At 55.3% G+C, this 21,578-nt stretch overlaps 1 protein-coding gene across 4 annotated transcripts in view; it reads right to left on the bottom strand.

Moving 5' to 3' along the window:
* The window catches only part of DIAPH2 (diaphanous related formin 2), a 1,874,941-nt gene that overhangs the window by 323,184 nt on the left and 1,530,179 nt on the right, over window positions 1–21,578 (bottom strand). For all 4 annotated transcript variants that reach the window (XM_069746079.1, XM_069746080.1, XM_069746081.1 and 1 more), the window contains one exon: window positions 12,609–12,744. In XM_069746079.1, coding sequence (XP_069602180.1) covers window positions 12,609–12,744 — 136 coding nt within the window. The remainder of the gene's footprint in view (window positions 1–12,608; window positions 12,745–21,578) is intronic.

Below are 21,578 nucleotides of genomic sequence, written 5' to 3'. Positions count from 1 at the left end.
GAATTAAGAGTGAAGACAAAAAATGTGTAATTGTAATTGAAATGTTGCAGGGCACATACCACCTCCACCCATCACTGATCAATCACATGGATCTGACACTTCTGCTGGGACATCTCCTAGCTCTCTCCCCATATCAGTCTCTGCATTATCCACAGATTACGCAGCTCATCTTCTTGACTACTGCGGAGGTATAAGACATTACAGTCTATAGTATTTGTCCAATGGTTTAGGGTCTCCTCCATCTATCTACAGGTCCTTCTCAAAAAATTAGCATATAGTGTTAAATTTCATTATTTCCCATAATGTAATGATTACAATTAAACTTTCATATATTATAGATTCATTATCCACCAACTGAAATTTGTCAGGTCTTTTATTGTTTTAATACTGATGATTTTGGCATACAACTCCTGATAACCCAAAAAACCTGTCTCAATAAATTAGCATATCAAGAAAAGGTTCTCTAAACGACCTATTACCCTAATCTTCTGAATCAACTAATTAACTCTAAACACATGCAAAAGATACCTGAGGCTTTTATAAACTCCCTGCCTGGTTCATTACTCAAAACCCCCATCATGGGTAAGACTAGCGACCTGACAGATGTCAAGAAGGCCATCATTGACACCCTCAAGCAAGAGGGTAAGACCCAGAAAGAAATTTCTCAACAAATAGGCTGTTCCCAGAGTGCTGTATCAAGGCACCTCAATGGTAAGTCTGTTGGAAGGAAACAATGTGGCAGAAAACGCTGTACAACGAGAAGAGGAGACCGGACCCTGAGGAAGATTGTGGACAAGGACCGATTCCAGACCTTGGGGAACCTGAGGAAGCAGTGGACTGAGTCTGGTGTGGAAACATCCAGAGCCACCGTGCACAGGCGTGTGCAGGAAATGGGCTACAGGTGCCGCATTCCCCAGGTAAAGCCACTTTTGAACCATAAACAGCGGCAGAGGCGCCTGACCTGGGCTACAGAGAAGCAGCACTGGACTGTTGCTAAGTGGTCCCAAGTACTTTTTTCTGATGAAAGCAAATTTTGCATGTCATTCGGAAATCAAGGTGCCAGAGTCTGGAGGAAGACTGGGGAGAAGGAAATGCCAAAATGCCTGAAGTCCAGTGTCAAGTACCCACAGTCAGTGATGGTGTGGGGTGCCATGTCAGCTGCTGGTGTTGGTCCACTGTGTTTCATCAAGGGCAGGGTCAATGCAGCTAGCTATCAGGAGATTTTGGAGCACTTCATGCTTCCATCGGCTGAAATGCTTTATGGAGATGAAGATTTCATTTTTCAGCACGACCTGGCACCTGCTCACAGTGCCAAAACCACTGGTAAATGGTTTACTGACCATGGTATTACTGTGCTCAATTGGCCTGCCAACTCTCCTGACCTGAACCCCATAGAGAATCTGTGGGATATTGTGAAGAGAAAGTTGAGAGACGCAAGACCCAACACTCTGGATGAGCTTAAGGCCGCTATTGAAGCATCCTGGGCCTCCATAACATCTCAGCAGTGTCACAGGCTGATTGCCTCCATGCCACGCCGCATTGAAGCAGTCATTTCTGCCAAAGGATTCCCCACCAAGTATTGAGTGCATAACTGAACATTATTATTTGATGGTTTTTTTGTTTGTTATTAAAAAACACTTTTATTTGATTGGATGGGTGAAATATGCTAATTTATTGAGACAGGTTTTTTGAGTTATCAGGAGTTGTATGCCAAAATCATCAGTATTAAAACAATAAAAGACCTGACAAATTTCAGTTGGTGGATAATGAATCTATAATATATGAAAGTTTAATTGTAATCATTACATTATGGTAAATAATGAAATTTAACACTATATGCTAATTTTTTGAGAAGGACCTGTATAACTAGTGATAAACTGTGAGCTCTGATGTCCTCTCACTATACTAAATCATCATATAATGGCTGTGGCATTCTTTGCCTTGGCTTTTATACAGGTTACCATAGTTCCTCCTGATTGCCTGAGCTATAACACAGAACAGAGAACACATCAGAAGTTGAATGTTGGACATTTTTCCATTTCACTTAAAAAAAATAACCAGCTTAGAAATTGATGACAGAGACACACATCTCAGTGTTTTTGTCCTGGCCAGGTCCACCATCATGCATGAACCATGTTCATCATTGCACCCAGGCTGTGTACACAATTGTGCATGGGCCATGTCCTCCATTATGCTCTGGCTGTTCCCCCCATTGTGTTCAGGCCATGTGCACCACTATGCCTGGACTGTGTCCACCATTGTGCTTGGGCTGTGACCACCATTGTGCCCGGGCCGTGGCCCCTATTGTGCTTGGGCCGTGTCCATCATTGTGCTGGGACTGTGTCCACCATCATGTCTGGGCTGGGTCCACAATTGTGCCCAGACAGTGTCCTCCATTATGCTCTGGCCGTGACCATCATTGTGCTCGGACAGTGTCCACCATTATATCTGGGCCATGTCCACAATTGTGCCCATGCAGTGTCTTCCACTATGGCCAAGTCATGTCCACAATTGTGCCCTGGCAATGTCCTCCATTATGGCCAAGCTGTGTCTACAATTGTGCCCAGGCAGTCTCCTCCATTGTGGCCGAGCCGTGTCCACAATTGTGCCCTGGCAATGTCCTCCATTATGGCCAAGTCGTGTCCACAATTGTGCCCAGGCAGTCTCCTCCATTGTGGCCGAGCCGTGTCCACAATTGTGCCCTGGCAATGTCCTCCATTATGGCCAAGCCGTGTCCACAATTGTGCCCAGGCAGTCTCCTCCATTGTGGCCGAGCCGTGTCCATAATTGTGCCCGGGCAGTCTCCTCCATTGTGGCCAAGCCGTGTCCACAATTGTGCCCAGGCAGTGTCCTCCATTGTGGCCGAGCCGTGTCCACAATTGTGCCCAGGCAGTGCCCTCCATTGTGGCCGAGCCGTGTCCACAATTGTGCCCAGGCAGTGTCCTCCATTGTGGCCGAGCCGTGTCCACAATTGTGCCCAGGCAGTCTCCTCCATTGTTGCCGAGCCGTGTCCACAATTGTGCCCAGGCAGTGTCCTCCATTATGGCCAAGCCATATCCACAATTGTGCCTGGGCAGTGTCCTCCATTATTGCCAAGCCGTGTCCACAATTGTGCCCAGGCAGTCTCCTCCATTGTGGCCGAGCCGTGTCCATAATTGTGCCCGGGCAGTGTCCTCCATTGTGGCCGAGCCGTGTCCACAATTGTGCCCAGGCAGTGTCCTCCATTGTGGCCGAGCCGTGTCCACAATTGTGCCTAGGCAGTGTCCTCCATTGTGGCCGAGCCGTGTCCACAATTGTGCCCAGGCAGTGTCCTCCATTGTGGCCGAGCCGTGTCCACAATTGTGCCCAGGCAGTCTCCTCCATTATGGCCAAGCCACATCCACAATTGTGCCCGGGCAGTGTCTTCCATTATTGCCAAGCCGTGTCCACAATTGTGCCCAGGCAGTCTCCTCCATTGTGGCCGAGCCGTGTCCATAATTGTGCCCGGGCAGTCTCCTCCATTGTGGCCAAGCCGTGTCCACAATTGTGCCCAGGCAGTGTCCTCCATTATGGCCGAGCCGTGTCCACAATTGTGCCCAGGCAGTGTCCTCCATTATTGCCAAGCCGTGTCCACAATTGTGCCCGGGCAGTCTCCTCCATTGTGGCCGAGCCGTGTCCATAATTGTGCCCGGGCAGTGTCCTCCATTGTGGCCGAGCCGTGTCCACCATTGGGCCCAGGCAGTGTCTTCCATTATGGTCAAGCCGTGTCCATAATTGAGCCCAGGCAGTGTCCTCCATTATGGCTGAGCCGTGTCCACCATTGGGCCCAAGCTGTGTCCTCCATTATGCTTGGCGTTGTCACGGTTCCACCTCTCAGGGTGTCTGGGATGCATTTGCTGACAGCTTGGCCGTCAAATCTGGTATAGGGGTGTGCTGAAGCTGTCAGCACTGTGATTGACAGCTTGGCCATCCAAGCCGTGAGGCGTCGGCTGTCTCATGTGTTCACTATTCCAGTTAATGGCCATGCTTCTTAACTGAGCTGAGTTTCCCAGACCACTGCCAGATATACATTCATCTTGTGAGGTTTGTGCTGCCCTGTGCCTTGAGTTCTATATGTTTGATCTGTTGCCTGACCTTGGACTTTCTTCTGACCATCCTCCCAGCACTCTGACCTCGGAACATTACCTGACTACACTTTTGTCTCTTCCTTATGTTTATGATGTACCCTCCTGGCTTCTGACCTTACACTCCTTGACCACTCTCACGGCTTGGCCATGAGAAGTGACTAGCGTCACAGGTGTCCTCCATTGTGCAGCGTCTCCTCCTCTTCTTACAACAGACTGTAAATGCTGGGGAAGTGGAGACAATCACTGGAGTTTTAATAGTTACATAGTTATTAAGGTTGAAGGAAGACTTTAAGTCCATCCAGTCCAACCCATAGCCTAACCTAACATGCCCTAACATGTTGATCCAGAGGAAGGCAAAAAAACCATGTGGCAAAGAGTAAGCTCCACACTGGGGAAATAATTCCTTCCCGACTCCACATACGGCAATCAGACTAGTTCCCTGGATCAACGCCCTATCAAGGAATCTAGTGTATATACCCTGTAACATTATACTTTTCCAGAAATGTATCCAGTCCCCTCTTAAATTTAAGTAATGAATCACTCATTACAACATCATACGGCAGAGAGTTCCATAGTCTCACTGCTCTTACAGTAAAGAATCCGCGTCTGAAGGAGAATGTTGTCCCTTTCTTGTCTAATGTCAGACTCGGGGTCTTTGCCGGATTTTTCGTTTCACAATACAACAAATGTTTTCTATTGGTGAACGATCCGGACTGCATCACTGAATTCTTCTATGGACCTGTGCTGTGATGAAGGCAGGATGTGGTTTACTATTGTCCTGCTGAAATATACAAGGCGTTCCCGGATATGGATCATTCTATTGATCTGTCTCTCAGTTATCTCATAGATATCGAACATCAGATAGAAGAAGCTTTGTCAGGTCCAAACACACATTAATATCACCAAAATATGTGTAGAGTAAGGAATAGGGACTGTGAGGACAATGGATACAGACAGCAGAGACTGTGGGGATGGGGACTATGAGGATGATGGATACAAACAGCTGGGACTGTGGGGATGGGGGTTAGGGACTGAGGATGATGGACAGGGACTATGAGGACGATTAATATGGACAGCAGGGACTGTGGGGATGGGGACTATGAGCATGATGGAAAGTGACTGAGGACCATGGATACAGACAGCAGAGACTGTGGGCATGGGGGTAGGGACTATGAGGATGATGGACAGAGACTGTGAGGACGATGGATACGGACAGCAGGGACTGTAGGGATGGGGACTATGAGGATGATGGAAAGGGACTGAGGACGATGCATACAAATAGCTGGGACTGTGGGGATGGGGGATAGGAACTATGAGGATGATGGACAGGGACTGAACATGGGAGATATGGACTGGGAGGATGAAAAATAGGTAATTTGGGGATAATGGTTATGGACGAGGGATAGGGACTGTGAGGACAAGTAATAGGGACTGTAGGGATGGTCTATGGTAATGATGGACAGGTAGGGGAGAACAATATAAATAGACTGTGAGGATGAGGGATAGGGACTGTCAGGATGAGAAAAAAGGGACTTTGGGTATAAGGGATAGGGACAGTGGTGCACCGTGTGATCCCCTTTACTTGGAGGTATGAAATGCTATTTTGACATCTATCTCGCTGTATGAACCTCGTATTAGAAATAGGCCAGGATCACATGGTGCACAATGTTAGGGCTATTCCTTTAAGTGTAATCACAGAGCAATTACCTGAACCACTTATGGAGAGATCCACGCTTTGCACTCGTTGAGTTTAGCTTCTAGCGCTTTCAGGGGGTTATAGATCTATCGATGGACATCCGGAATATATAATTCTTGTATCTCTAGCCCGGGTCGGTGCCACTATATATCACATTAATAGAACAAAGAATCTCAACAAAGAAAGTACCAGCTTTGGCCAATATTCGATGGGAGCGGGAATGAGGAGTCTTGGGAGAATTGTCTGCCCAGCATAGAGCTATTAAAATTCTTTTGGTGGGAGGGAAAATGAGGGGTTTTGGATTGCACACACACAGACAGCAGGCAGATTGAGTAGAGGGGGGGTTGGAATGGCCTGCAGCGCGTGTCTTGTAAAGTTAGGTACATACTCAAACATGGCCTACTCACATTATCGTGACCGGAAAGGTCTTCACCTTTCTTCTGGGATCATACTTACCTGTTCCTCCCTGCTATGGGAAGGGTGTTCACCTTTCTTCTGCGATTATACTTATATTTCCCTCTCTGCTATGAGAAGGGTCTTCACATTTCTTCTTTGCAGGTGCCGGCGAGTCACTGCTACTTCGGAAAATGCGTCCCGGAAGGTGACATATTCTGTCATGATTCATTATGGGATTTGTGGCAGCTCCGGGTCTGCTGTAATTTAAATGTTGTTTTTTTCCTTTGGTCCAGCAAGAGTCAATGTCAGTCTGTTGCTGGCGGCTTCTTTTGGACTGGTCAGCTGATGTTGGTAACCACTCCCACCTCCCTATAAATGGTCACATGACCCATCAGCTGATGGTCGGTAATGGGGTTATTCTCGGCAGACCAGCTAAGGATGAGGAGCTCGCCTGTGTCCGTGGTATTGCTGCTGTGGGAGTTCAGCTCCCTGGTGCTGCTTTCTCTGCTGCTTTGGAGCAGAGCCTGAAGCTGAGGATTTCTTCCTTTTCCTTGTCTGTCCTGTGTTTGTCACTTCCCCTGTGTTTTTACCATCCTCATTGGTGACGTCAGCATCCGTGTCGGCCAGTGCACTGGCCAGGGTACATAGAGGTGACAGCCATGGACTAGGCACGTGAAGGCGGCGGGGGGAAGGACCCACATAGGAGGCATCCCGTCCATCGCTCACTACTTTTAGGGCCTTCCTCTCCTTTTTCCATCCTGTTGTATTGGTATGCCGGACTTACCTGTGTTCGAGCGTGACAGATTCACTTCGAGGACAATTCTTCTCTTTGTCTTTCTCGCGGTGAGGTGTGAACCAGAATGTACACAACACAGCTGCAGATCTCCGACAGCTTTTCTAGACTCCTGAACGGCAAATCTTCCCAGTTACTGAGTGATTTGGACGTAGGAGCTGACACTCATCACTGGACAGATTCACTGTACAAGAGTCTCCACCCTGAACAGAGACTTCTAACGCCAGAGACGAGGAAGACTTGCAGGTTTTCACATTATTATTTTAAGAAAATGTGATTTGTACATATTTCATAATGTATCATTAACCCCTTGTGCTGGGTGAAATCTCCGCCATCATCTCACAGATTTACCTTCAACCCCAGAAACTGTTACATTTTTATCTGGATCCTTAGGAAATGTGTCACAGTACGTGCAGCGGTTAAAAAGAAGGCGCTGACGTCTCACACTGGGCATTGTTATATATTTTATGATTGCAAAGGATTAGCGGAGGTATGCTGCAGAATGGCAATGTGCACAGAGGGGGACGGTAAACTGCAGCAGCCTCTAATCTCCTCTCCCATCTCATTCTTCCTTGTGCCATCTCCTCTCCGGCTTCTGCTGCAAAAAGCCTTCAGTCTGCAATCTAACGGCCGGCTCACGGCCCAGCGGAAATTCCAGGTTTAATAGCCCCGGCTCTTCTAGAAATATATTGGATTAGCAGATAGTTGTGAGATGAAATTATAATTGTGGAGGCGATTTGCTTACGCATGCGAAATCTCCAGTAATGGCTTCAAAGGAAGCGGCTCTCGTGCTGCGCAGATCACGGACCGGACTTGGGATGGCGAAGGTTTGTGTCAAAATCCCAGAAAAGTCATCTGAAGAAAATGCAATTCTAAAGCTATACCTGCAGCAGATTACAGGGCTCATGCAGAGATGGCCATTCTGGAGGCCATGAAGAGCTGTCTTTGGTCACCTGGTCACAGAAGATCAACCATGTCAAGGAACATTAGTGGGAAGGCAAAAGGTTAAAAAGCTCACGTCTCTGGTTGGCCCAACCAACCAGGAATGAAGCACCAGGAGAAGTCAGCAGAGCACCAGACATCAGGCAGGGATCACCCGGATCAGTGAGCGATGGGCAGGACATCTGGCAAGGAGCAACCAGAGGAGTTAGTGAAGGACAGGACATCAGGCAGGGATCAACCTGAGGAATGAGCAGAAGACTGGACATTGGGCAGGAGGCACCCGGAGGAGTGAGCGGAGGAGTCAGCAGAGGACCAGACATCAGGCAGGGAGCAGTGAGCAGAGGACTGGACACTGGAAAGGGAGTATCCGGAAGGTTGAGCAGAGGACCGGACATTGGGCAGAGAGCAGCCAGAGGAGTGAGTGGAGGACCGGACATCAGGCAGCGAGCAGCCAGAGGAGTGAGTGGAGGACCGGACATTGGGCAGAGAGCAGCCAGAGGAGTGAGAGGAGGACCGGACATTGGGCAGAGAGCAGCCAGAGGAGTGAGTGGAGGACCTGACATCAGGCAGGGAGCAGCCAGAGGAGTGAGAGGAGGACCGGACATTGGGCAGAGAGCAGCCAGAGGAGTGAGAGGAGGACCGGACATTGGGCAGAGAGCAGCCAGAGGAGTGAGAGGAGGACCGGACATTGGGCAGAGAGCAGCCAGAGGAGTGAGTGGAGGACCGGACATCAGGCAGCGAGCAGCCAGAGGAGTGAGTGGAGGACCGGACATCAGGCAGCGAGCAGCCAGAGGAGTGAGTGGAGGACCGGACATTGGGCAGAGAGCAGCCAGAGGAGTGAGAGGAGGACCGGACATCAGGCAGCGAGCAGCCAGAGGAGTGAGTGGAGGACCGGACATCAGGCAGAGAGCAGCCAGAGGAGTGAGAGGAGGACCGGACATTGGGCAGAGAGCAGCCAGAGGAGTGAGTGGAGGACCGGACATCAGGCAGGGAGCAGCCAGAGGAGTGAGAGGAGGACCGGACATCAGGCAGGGAGCAGCCAGAGGAGTGAGAGGAGGACCGGACATCAGGCAGAGAGCAGCTGAAGGAGTGAGTGGAGGACCGGACATTGGGCAGAGAGCAGCCAGAGGAGTGAGAGGAGGACCGGACATCAGGCAGGGAGCAGCCAGAGGAGTGAGAGGAGGACCGGACATCAGGCAGAGAGCAGCTGAAGGAGTGAGTGGAGGACCGGACATTGGGCAGAGAGCAGCCAGAGGAGTGAGTGGAGGACCTGACATTGGGCAGAGAGCAGCCAGAGGAGTGAGTGGAGGACCGGACATTGGGCAGAGAGCAGCCAGAGGAGTGAGTGGAGGACCTGACATCAGGCAGCGGGCAGCCAGAGGAGTGAGAGGAGGACCGGACATCAGGCAGAGAGCAGCCAGAGGAGTGAGAGGAGGACCGGACATCAGGCAGAGAGCAGCTGAAGGAGTGAGTGGAGGACCGGACATTGGGCAGAGAGCAGCCAGAGGAGTGAGTGGAGGACCTGACATCAGGCAGGGAGCAGCCAGAGGAGTGAGAGGAGGACCGGACATCAGGCAGAGAGCAGCTGAAGGAGTGAGTGGAGGACCGGACATTGGGCAGAGAGCAGCCAGAGGAGTGAGTGGAGGACCTGACATTGGGCAGAGAGCAGCCAGAGGAGTGAGTGGAGGACCGGACATTGGGCAGAGAGCAGCCAGAGGAGTGAGTGGAGGACCTGACATCAGGCAGCGAGCAGCCAGAGGAGTGAGAGGAGGACCGGACATCAGGCAGAGAGCAGCTGAAGGAGTGAGTGGAGGACCGGACATTGGGCAGAGAGCAGCCAGAGGAGTGAGTGGAGGACCTGACATCAGGCAGGGAGCAGCCAGAGGAGTGAGAGGAGGACCGGACATCAGGCAGAGAGCAGCTGAAGGAGTGAGTGGAGGACCGGACATTGGGCAGAGAGCAGCCAGAGGAGTGAGAGGAGGACCGGACATTGGGCAGAGAGCAGCCAGAGGAGTGAGTGGAGGACCTGACATCAGGCAGCGAGCAGCCAGAGGAGTGAGTGGAGGACCGGACATCAGGCAGAGAGCAGCTGAAGGAGTGAGTGGAGGACCGGACATTGGGCAGCGAGCAGCCAGAGGAGTGAGAGGAGGACCGGACATCAGGCAGAGAGCAGCTGAAGGAGTGAGTGGAGGACCGGACATTGGGCAGAGAGCAGCCAGAGGAGTGAGTGGAGGACCGGACATTGGGCAGAGAGCAGCCAGAGGAGTGAGTGGAGGACCGGACATTGGGCAGGGAGCAGCCAGAGGAGTGAGAGGAGGACCGGACATTGGGCAGAGAGCAGCTGAAGGAGTGAGTGGAGGACCTGACATCAGGCAGAGAGCAGCCAGAGGAGTGAGTGGAGGACCAGACATTGGGCAGAGAGCAGCCAGAGGAGTGAGTGGAGGACCGGACATCAGGCAGAGAGCAGCTGAAGGAGTGAGAGGAGGACCGGATATCAGGCAGCGAGCAGCCAGAGGAGTGAGTGGAGGACCGGACATCAGGCAGCGAGCAGCCAGAGGAGTGAGTGGAGGACCGGACATCAGGCAGAGAGCAGCTGAAGGAGTGAGAGGAGGACCTGACATCAGGCAGCGAGCAGCCAGAGGAGTGAGTGGAGGACCGGACATCAGGCAGAGAGCAGCCAGAGGAGTGAGTGGAGGACCGGACATTGGGCAGGGAGCAGCCAGAGGAGTGAGAGGAGGACCGGACATCAGGCAGAGAGCAGCTGAAGGAGTGAGTGGAGGACCGGACATTGGGCAGAGAGCAGCCAGAGGAGTGAGTGGAGGACCTGACATCAGGCAGCGAGCAGCCAGAGGAGTGAGTGGAGGACCTGACATCAGGCAGAGAGCAGCCAGAGGAGTGAGTGGAGGACCGGACATCAGGCAGAGAGCAGCTGAAGGAGTGAGTGGAGGACCGGACATTGGGCAGAGAGCAGCCAGAGGAGTGAGTGGAGGACCTGACATCAGGCAGCGAGCAGCCAGAGGAGTGAGTGGAGGACCTGACATCAGGCAGCGAGCAGCCAGAGGAGTGAGTGGAGGACCGGACATTGGGCAGGGAGCAGCCAGAGGAGTGAGAGGAGGACCGGACATCAGGCAGAGAGCAGCTGAAGGAGTGAGTGGAGGACCGGACATTGGGCAGAGAGCAGCCAGAGGAGTGAGTGGAGGACCTGACATCAGGCAGCGAGCAGCCAGAGGAGTGAGTGGAGGACCAGACATTGGGCAGAGAGCAGCCAGAGGAGTGAGAGGAGGACCGGACATTGGGCAGAGAGCAGCCAGAGGAGTGAATGGAGGATCGGACATCAGGCAGAGAGCAGCTGAAGGAGTAAGTGGAGGACCAGACACCAGGCAGAGAGCACCTGGAGGAGTGAGTGGAGGACCAGACATCGGGCAGGGTGCACCTGGAGGAGTGAGTGGAGGACTAGCCATTGGGCAGGATGCACCTGGAGGAGTGAGTGGAGGACTAGCCATTGGGCAGGGTGCACCTGGAGGAGTGAGTGGAGGTCTAGACATTGGGCAGGGTGCACCTGGAGGAGTGAGTGGAGGACCAGACATCGGGCAGGGTGCACCTGGAGGAGTGAGTGGAGGACTAGCCATTGGGCAGGATGCACCTGGAGGAGTGAGTGGAGGACTAGCCATTGGGCAGGGTGCACCTGGAGGAGTGAGTGGAGGTCTAGACATTGGGCAGGGTGCACCTGGAGGAGTGAGTGGAGGACCAGACATCGGGCAGGGTGCACCTGGAGGAGTGAGTGGAGGACTAGCCATTGGGCAGGGTGCACCTGGAGGAGTGAGTGGAGGAATAGCCATTGGGCAGGGTGCACCTGGAGGAGTGAGTGGAGGACTAGCCATTGGGCAGGGTGCACCTGGAGGAGTGAGTGGAGGACCAGACATTGGGCACGGCACACCTGGAGGAGTGAGTGTAAGGATTTTTTTTACATCGTATGTACATCTTACAAATCAGACTCCCGGGTCTGGAGAGACCCCAGACCATAATAAAGGAATAACTTCTCTGCAAATCGAATTCCCCAGAACAATCCGCACGGACAGTAAAATTCTGAATTGTTCTTATTTCTCACTTTAAAGTCACATGTTACAGAAATACACAACATTGTCTCCTGTGAATTCCTGATAACTCGCTTTCACTGGACAACCCCTTTAAGTGATATAGGGTCCTCAATTCTAGTGATAGTGGACAGGTGACATGTTATCTGCCAGCGTCCATCCGTGATGGAGTCGATAGTCCACGTCCGTAATGAAGCCCTTTGTACGCACACAATATATTACACGCGGCCTCATTAGCATAGTAATGAAATCTCTCCAAACTCTGCTATGAAGGCAAAAGGCAGCAATAATTAGGAGCAGACAAATCAGTGGCATCAACCTTCATAAAAGGTGCAAATAAGCCTAACGCGCCAATAATACAAGTGGGCGGAGCCTAGACGCTCCATTCTGCATCTGTCTTCCCGCTCAGGTTGCAGAGATGGGACGATATCTAATTAACTGACGAGTAATATAAGAATCAGATAAAATGGAAGCAGCGGATTTGGAGGTTTGTGAACGGAGAAATCTACATAAGTTAATTACATGGAAGTTTTGTCTTTGAAGATGGCGGTGAAGGCGATCGCTCCGTCCTCCGCTCCTACCTTTATTCATATCAATCAGCAGCTTCTTCTTTTGCATTCGCTCCATTTTCTCACGCTCAGCTTTCTCCTTTGCGATTTTCGCTCGTTTCATCTTTTCTTCCATTTCTCGCCTCTTGTTATTTTCTTTGACCGCCTCCTGAAAATAAAAAAGATAAATCTCCATTATGGCTCTGATTAAAGAGAAGTCGAGATTCACTCCAGTCTGACAAATCCTGCAGCTATGACATCTTCAGTCCCAGGATGGCCGCCAGAGGGAGTCCGTGCAGGGAGTCCTGCCCGCCATAGAGGGAGTCCGTGCAGGGAGTCCTGCCCGCCATAGAGGGAGTCCATGCAGGGAGTCCTGCCCGCCATAGAGGGAGTCCGTGCAGGGAGTCCTGCCCGCCATAGAGGGAGTCCGTGCAGGGAGTCCTGCCCGCCATAGAGGGAGTCCGTGCAGGGAGTCCTGCCCGCCATAGAGGGAGTCCGTGCAGGGAGTCCTGCCCGCCATAGAGGGAGTCCATGCAGGGAGTCCTGCCCGCCATAGAGGGAGTCCGTGCAGGGAGTCCTGCCCGCCATAGAGGGAGTCCGTGCAGGGAGTCCTGCCCGCCATAGAGGGAGTCCGTGCAGGGAGTCCTGCCCGCCATAGAGGGAGTCCGTGCAGGGAGTCCTGCCCGCCATAGAGGGAGTCCGTGCAGGGAGTCCTGCCCGCCATAGAGGGAGTCCGTGCAGGGAGTCCTGCCCGCCATAGAGGGAGTCCGTGCAGGCAGTCCTGCCCGCCATAGAGGGAGTCCGTGCAGGGAGTCCTGCCCGCCATAGAGGGAGTCCGTGCAGGGAGTCCTGCCCGCCATAGAGGGAGTCCGTGCAGGGAGTCCTGCCCGCCATAGAGGGAGTCCGTGCAGGGAGTCCTGCCCGCCATAGAGGGAGTCCGTGCAGGGAGTCCTGCCCGCCATAGAGGGAGTCCGTGCAGGGAGTCCTGCCCGCCATAGAGGGAGTCCGTGCAGGGAGTCCTGCCCGCCATAGAGGGAGTCCGTGCAGGGAGTCCTGCCCGCCATAGAGGGAGTCCGTGCAGGGAGTCCTGCCCGCCATAGAGGGAGTCCGTGCAGGGAGTCCTGCCCGCCATAGAGGGAGTCCGTGCAGGGAGTCCTGCCCGCCATAGAGGGAGTCCGTGCAGGGAGTCCTGCCCGCCATAGAGGGAGTCCGTGCAGGGAGTCCTGCCCGCCATAGAGGGAGTCCGTGCAGGGAGTCCTGCCCGCCATAGAGGGAGTCCGTGCAGGGAGTCCTGCCCGCCATAGAGGGAGTCCGTGCAGGGAGTCCTGCCCGCCATAGAGGGAGTCCGTGCAGGGAGTCCTGCCCGCCATAGAGGGAGTCCGTGCAGGGAGTCCTGCCCGCCATACTGGGAGTCCGTGCAGGGAGTCCTGCCCGCCATAGAGGGAGTCCGTGCAGGGAGTCCTGCCCGCCATAGAGGGAGTCCGTGCAGGGAGTCCTGCCCGCCATAGAGGGAGTCCATGCAGGGAGTCCTGCCCGCTATACTGGGAGTCCGTGCAGGGAGTCCTGCCCGCCATAGAGGGAGTCCGTGCAGGGAGTCCTGCACGCCATAGAGGGAGTCCATGCAGGGAGTCCTGCCCGCCATACTGGGAGCCCAAGCAGGGAGTCCTGCCCGCCATACTGGGAGTCCATGCAGGGAGTCCTGCCCGCCATAGAGGGAGTCCGTGCAGGGAGTCCTGCCCGCCATAGAGGGAGTCCGTGCAGGGAGTCCTGCCCGCCATAGAGGGAGTCCGTGCAGGGAGTCCTGCCCGCCATAGAGGGAGTCCGTGCAGGGAGTCCTGCCCGCCATAGAGGGAGTCCGTGCAGGGAGTCCTGCCCGCCATAGAGGGAGTCCGTGCAGGGAGTCCTGCCCGCCATAGAGGGAGTCCGTGCAGGGAGTCCTGCCCGCCATAGAGGGAGTCCGTGCAGGGAGTCCTGCCCGCCATAGAGGGAGTCCGTGCAGGGAGTCCTGCCCGCCATAGAGGGAGTCCGTGCAGGGAGTCCTGCCCGCCATAGAGGGAGTCCGTGCAGGGAGTCCTGCCCGCCATAGAGGGAGTCCGTGCAGGGAGTCCTGCCCGCCATAGAGGGAGTCCGTGCAGGGAGTCCTGCCCGCCATAGAGGGAGTCCGTGCAGGGAGTCCTGCCCGCCATAGAGGGAGTCCGTGCAGGGAGTCCTGCCCGCCATAGAGGGAGTCCGTGCAGGCAGTCCTGCCCGCCATAGAGGGAGTCCGTGCAGGGAGTCCTGCCCGCCATAGAGGGAGTCCGTGCAGGGAGTCCTGCCCGCCATAGAGGGAGTCCGTGCAGGGAGTCCTGCCCGCCATAGAGGGAGTCCGTGCAGGGAGTCCTGCCCGCCATAGAGGGAGTCCGTGCAGGGAGTCCTGCCCGCCATAGAGGGAGTCCGTGCAGGGAGTCCTGCCCGCCATAGAGGGAGTCCGTGCAGGGAGTCCTGCCCGCCATAGAGGGAGTCCGTGCAGGGAGTCCTGCCCGCCATAGAGGGAGTCCGTGCAGGGAGTCCTGCCCGCCATAGAGGGAGTCCGTGCAGGGAGTCCTGCCCGCCATAGAGGGAGTCCGTGCAGGGAGTCCTGCCCGCCATAGAGGGAGTCCGTGCAGGGAGTCCTGCCCGCCATAGAGGGAGTCCGTGCAGGGAGTCCTGCCCGCCATAGAGGGAGTCCGTGCAGGGAGTCCTGCCCGCCATAGAGGGAGTCCGTGCAGGGAGTCCTGCCCGCCATAGAGGGAGTCCGTGCAGGGAGTCCTGCCCGCCATAGAGGGAGTCCGTGCAGGGAGTCCTGCCCGCCATAGAGGTAGTCCGTGCAGGGAGTCCTGCCCGCCATACTGGGAGTCCGTGCAGGGAGTCCTGCCCGCCATAGAGGGAGTCCGTGCAGGGAGTCCTGCCCGCCATAGAGGGAGTCCGTGCAGGGAGTCCTGCCCGCCATAGAGGGAGTCCATGCAGGGAGTCCTGCCCGCTATACTGGGAGTCCGTGCAGGGAGTCCTGCCCGCCATAGAGGGAGTCCGTGCAGGGAGTCCTGCACGCCATAGAGGGAGTCCATGCAGGGAGTCCTGCCCGCCATACTGGGAGCCCAAGCAGGGAGTCCTGCCCGCCATACTGGGAGTCCATGCAGGGAGTCCTGCCCGCCATAGAGGGAGTCCGTGCAGGGAGTCCTGCCCGCCATAGAGGGAGTCCGTGCAGGGAGTCCTGCCCGCCATAGAGGGAGTCCGTGCAGGGAGTCCTGCCCGCCATAGAGGGAGTCCGTGCAGGGAGTCCTGCCCGCCATAGAGGGAGTCCGTGCAGGGAGTCCTGCCCGCCATAGAGGGAGTCCGTGCAGGGAGTCCTGCCCGCCATAGAGGGAGTCCGTGCAGGGAGTCCTGCCCGCCATAGAGGGAGTCCGTGCAGGGAGTCCTGCCCGCCATAGAGGGAGTCCGTGCAGGCAGTCCTGCCCGCCATAGAGGGAGTCCGTGCAGGGAGTCCTGCCCGCCATAGAGGGAGTCCGTGCAGGGAGTCCTGCCCGCCATAGAGGGAGTCCGTGCAGGGAGTCCTGCCCGCCATAGAGGGAGTCCGTGCAGGGAGTCCTGCCCGCCATAGAGGGAGTCCGTGCAGGGAGTCCTGCCCGCCATAGAGGGAGTCCGTGCAGGGAGTCCTGCCCGCCATAGAGGGAGTCCGTGCAGGGAGTCCTGCCCGCCATAGAGGGAGTCCGTGCAGGGAGTCCTGCCCGCCATAGAGGGAGTCCGTGCAGGGAGTCCTGCCCGCCATAGAGGGAGTCCGTGCAGGGAGTCCTGCCCGCCATAGAGGGAGTCCGTGCAGGGAGTCCTGCCCGCCATAGAGGGAGTCCGTGCAGGGAGTCCTGCCCGCCATAGAGGGAGTCCGTGCAGGGAGTCCTGCCCGCCATAGAGGGAGTCCGTGCAGGGAGTCCTGCCCGCCATAGAGGGAGTCCGTGCAGGGAGTCCTGCCCGCCATAGAGGGAGTCCGTGCAGGGAGTCCTGCCCGCCATAGAGGGAGTCCGTGCAGGGAGTCCTGCCCGCCATAGAGGGAGTCCGTGCAGGGAGTCCTGCCCGCCATACTGGGAGTCCGTGCAGGGAGTCCTGCCCGCCATAGAGGGAGTCCGTGCAGGGAGTCCTGCCCGCCATAGAGGGAGTCCGTGCAGGGAGTCCTGCCCGCCATAGAGGGAGTCCATGCAGGGAGTCCTGCCCGCTATACTGGGAGTCCGTGCAGGGAGTCCTGCCCGCCATAGAGGGAGTCCGTGCAGGGAGTCCTGCACGCCATAGAGGGAGTCCATGCAGGGAGTCCTGCCCGCCATACTGGGAGCCCAAGCAGGGAGTCCTGCCCGCCATACTGGGAGTCCATGCAGGGAGTCCTGCCCGCCATAGAGGGAGTCCGTGCAGGGAGTCCTGCCCGCCATAGAGGGAGTCCGTGCAGGGAGTCCTGCCCGCCATAGAGGGAGTCCGTGCAGGGAGTCCTGCCCGCCATAGAGGGAGTCCGTGCAGGGAGTCCTGCCCGCCATAGAGGGAGTCCGTGCAGGGAGTCTTGCCCGCCATAGAGGGAGTCCGTGCAGGGAGTCCTGCCCGCCATAGAGGGAGTCCGTGCAGGGAGTCCTGCCCGCCATAGAGGGAGTCCGTGCAGGGAGTCCTGCCCGCCATAGAGGGAGTCCATGCAGGGAGTCCTGCCCGCTATACTGGGAGTCCGTGCAGGGAGTCCTGCCCGCCATAGAGGGAGTCCGTGCAGGGAGTCCTGCACGCCATAGAGGGAGTCCATGCAGGGAGTCCTGCCCGCCATACTGGGAGCCCAAGCAGGGAGTCCTGCCCGCCATACTGGGAGTCCATGCAGGGAGTCCTGCCCGCCATAGAGGGAGTCTGTGCAGGGAGTCCTGCCCGCCATAGAGGGAGTCCATGCAGGGAGTCCTGCCCGCCATAGAGGGAGTCCGTGCAGGGAGTCCTGCCCGCCATAGAGGGAGTCCGTGCAGGGAGTCCTGCCCGCCATAGAGGGAGTCCGTGCAGGGAGTCCTGCCCGCCATACTGGGAGTCCGTGCAGGGAGTCCTGCCCGCCATAGAGGGAGTCCGTGCAGGGAGTCTTGCCCGCCATAGAGGGAGTCTGTGCAGGGAGTCCTGCCCGCCATAGAGGGAGTCCGTGCAGGGAGTCCTGCCCGCCATAGAGGGAATCCGTGCAGGGAGTCCTGCCCGCCATAGAGGGAGTCCGTGCAGGGAGTCCTGCCCGCCATAGAGGGAGTCCGTGCAGGGAGTCCTGCCCGCCATAGAGGGAGTCTGTGCAGGGAGTCCTGCCCGCCATAGAGGGAGTCCATGCAGGGAGTCCTGCCCGCCATAGAGGGAGTCCGTGCAGGGAGTCCTGCCCGCCATAGAGGGAGTCCGTGCAGGGAGTCCTGCCCGCCATAGAGGGAGTCCGTGCAGGGAGTCCTGCCCGCCATAGAGGGAGTCCGTGCAGGGAGTCCTGCCCGCCATAGAGGGAGTCCGTGCAGGGAGTCCTGCCCGCCATAGAGGGAGTCCATGCAGGGAGTCCTGCCCGCCATACTGGGAGTCCATGCAGGGAGTCCTGCCCGCCATAGAGGGAGTCCATGCAGGGAGTCCTGCCCGCCATAGAGGGAGTCCGTGCAGGGAGTCCTGCCCGCCATAGAGGGAGTCCGTGCAGGGAGTCCTGCCCGCCATAGAGGGAGTCCGTGCAGGGAGTCCTGCCCGCCATAGAGGGAGTCCGTGCAGGGAGTCCTGCCCGCCATAGAGGGAGTCCGTGCAGGGAGTCCTGCCCGCCATAGAGGGAGTCCATGCAGGGAGTCCTGCCCGCCATACTGGGAGTCCATGCAGGGAGTCCTGCCCGCCATACTGGGAGTCCGTGCAGGGAGTCCTGCCCGCCATACTGGGAGTCCGTGCAGGGAGTCCTGCCTGCCATAGAGGGAGTCCGTGCAGGGAGTCCTGCCCGCCATACTGGGAGTCCATGCAGGGAGTCCTGCCCGCCATACTGGGAGTCCGTGCAGGGAGTCCTGCCCGCCATACTGGGAGCCCAAGCAGGGAGTCCTGCCCGCCATACTGGGAGTCTATGCAGGGAGTCCTGCCCGCCATACTGGGAGTCCATTCAGGGAGCCCTGCCCACCATACTGGGAGTCCATGCAGGGAGTCCTGCCCCCCATACAGGGAGTCCATGCAGGGAGTCCTGCCCGCCATACTGGGTACTACGTGTCTTGGGGGGCACTCGCTTGGCACGGGAATAACGCATACAGGCACGGATTTCTTACAAAAACAGTCTCTTAGGTTTATTTCACAACACTATAGACCACATTCTTAGGAACTTGATAACAGCTTGAACACCGTCTGCACATCGTCAGCTTTACCACAGTTCGTCACTGACCCCGGTCAGCATAACACACGGACCTCGTCCGTTACCTGTTGGCGACCTTCACAGGTTCCTGGACACCTCTTGTCCTCAGAGGTGCCCCATACACGATGTCTCTCTCTTTTTCTCGCGCTGACCCGGGTCAGTATAACACGGATCCCTTTCCGTTACCTGTTGGTGCCGCACAGGTTCTCGGATACCTCTCTTCCTCAGAGGTATCCTTCAGACGTTCTCACTGACCCTGGTCAGTATTACCCATGATTATCAGACCGTTCCACACACTGGCATGTGCCAGGCCCAAAGCCCCACCATGTGCTCTTCAGGGAGACGACACTCCCAACCCATGGGCTCTCCAGGACCTTCCAGCACAGACCATTCAGGTCCACACTCAGAGACCATGTGACCAGACCTCAGTCACATTATATGGTTGTAACCACTCCCCTAGATGGGAGTGTGTGTGGCTAGTCTGACCCTCCCATCTCTCAGAACTAGCCCTACCAGCCTCCCTAGTTAAACAACACAATTTACTTGTAGGACTACAGGTCCCAGTAAATCCTTACTTCAGGCTGACAGTGCAGAGTGTCTTCCTCTGCGACCCACATACCGGCCATTCACAATAATGCCGGACTTAGACTCATCACCACAGTTATATCTGTGATTGTCATGTATTTCTATGGCCTCCATACGCCTGCATGCACACTCTGAAAAGCCCATACAGCGCCCCCTACCTGTAACAGGGGTCACTACACCACATCGGCCACAACAAGATTTTGTAATGCAGCGGTAGCACCGTACGCAGTGCACATTCAGTGACCCACAAAGTTCAAACACAAAAGTCTCTTTAATGTGTTACTTCACACATAACAGTACATAGCATGTTACAGTACACGTCATCACAGTTCAGTACACACAGTTGCATCTCGTCTCAGTGTCCGTTTCAGAGCACTACACATCATATGGCTTTTAGATTGCAGTCCCTAAACACACCGGACCTCTCCTTGTCCAGTATCCAATGGACGACCGCACGCCATATTACAGTCCCCAAACACAGCCTCATGTTGCAGACACTACACGCCAGCCCTCCTCTGACTAGTTCCTGGGGGTGTCCTGCACCGCTGTATCACAGACTCTTCACTCACACAGCCAAGGATATCCTCCAGAGAGAAGCCTGGCACCATATCCACCTGTTTGCAATCGTTACACGTGCCAGTCCTCTTTCGGGCACAGGTCATCCACATGTGGCTGATTGTGGCAGGAAACTGGACCTCCATGAGACTCGTGGGTTCCAGTAATAGGAGCCGCATTCACTGTATATTTATGTCAGATCCTGTTAAAGCGCTTCTCATTCTACTCCTTGTCCTCCTCCTTCTCGTCCTCCTCCTTCTCCTCGTCCTCCTTCTCCTCGTCCTCCTCAGTCTCGTCCTCCTCAGTCTCGTCCTCCTCCTCCCTGTCCTCATTGTCCTCCGTCTCGTCCTCCTCCCCCCATCACAGTGTTTATCCCCTTAACATATTGAAGTCATCATATTATACAGCTCTGTATTCTTACAATTGCTCATTTTACCTTTCTTCCCAGATAATTCTTCTCTTTTCTCTGCTCTACCTAGAAACAGGAATTCTCTTGCTCCTGTATTTATCATTCCCCTCCTCACCTCCTGCCCTAGCTGCTCCTCCTCCCCCCAGGGACTATGGCAATGATGACTCATGCAGGGAAAAAAGCCTCCTGCATCTATACAGAAGATTCAGCTAGTAAGTTATTAATCACGTGATATCATCGATCTAATGGAAACGAGAAGAATTATCTGGTTAGACAGGTAAAATGAGCAATTGTAAGAACACAGAGCCATATAATATGATGACTGCAATATACTAAGAGAATAAACACTGTGATAGGAGGAGGAGGATGAAGAACAGGAGGACATACAGAAGGACTGGGAGGAGGAAGAGGACAGGGAGGAGGAGGACTTCTTTAATATACAATAAAAACACAAGATGGGAATACCCCTGCTTCTGACCCCAGGGCCGGCATTAGGGGCTGGCAGACCAGGCAGCTGCCTATGGCCCCCACTCCTCCAGGGGCCCCAGCACTGCCCCCTCCCTGCATCACGCATTTAACTTATCGGCATCATAGATGCTGATAAATATGAAAGCATTGATGGAGGAAAGAGCGTGAAGTGACACTCCCTCTCCTATCACTGCCTGTGACTCAGCGTGTTTCAGCAGTGGAGCTGGTGAGATGCTGAGACCTCTGCAGAAGCCAGAGCAGCAGGGGAACAAGAAGGAGAAGTATTGTACGTGTGTGTCTGCATTATAGTGTGTGCATATGTATGTGTGTGTGTCTCTATTATAGTGTATGTGGGGGGCTGAACTATACTGTGCATGTGAGGGGGCTGCATTGTACAGTGTGTGAGGGCTGCACTATACTGTATGTGGGGGGAACTGCACTATAATGTGTGCGGGGGGCTCCAGTATACCGTGTGGGGGGCTGCACTATACTGTGTGTGTGTTTGTGGGGGGCTGCATTATACTCTGAGGGGGCTGCATTATACTATGAGGGGGCTGCAGTATACTCTACAAAGGACCAAGGGGAGAGCATTTTACAATATATACTATTATATGGGACCTGCATTATACTGTAT

This window comes from Ranitomeya imitator, chromosome 2, assembly GCF_032444005.1.
Source record: "Ranitomeya imitator isolate aRanImi1 chromosome 2, aRanImi1.pri, whole genome shotgun sequence".
In the NCBI taxonomy this organism is placed as follows: Eukaryota; Metazoa; Chordata; class Amphibia; order Anura; family Dendrobatidae; genus Ranitomeya; species Ranitomeya imitator.
This window is presented reverse-complemented; position numbering and strand designations above follow the sequence as displayed.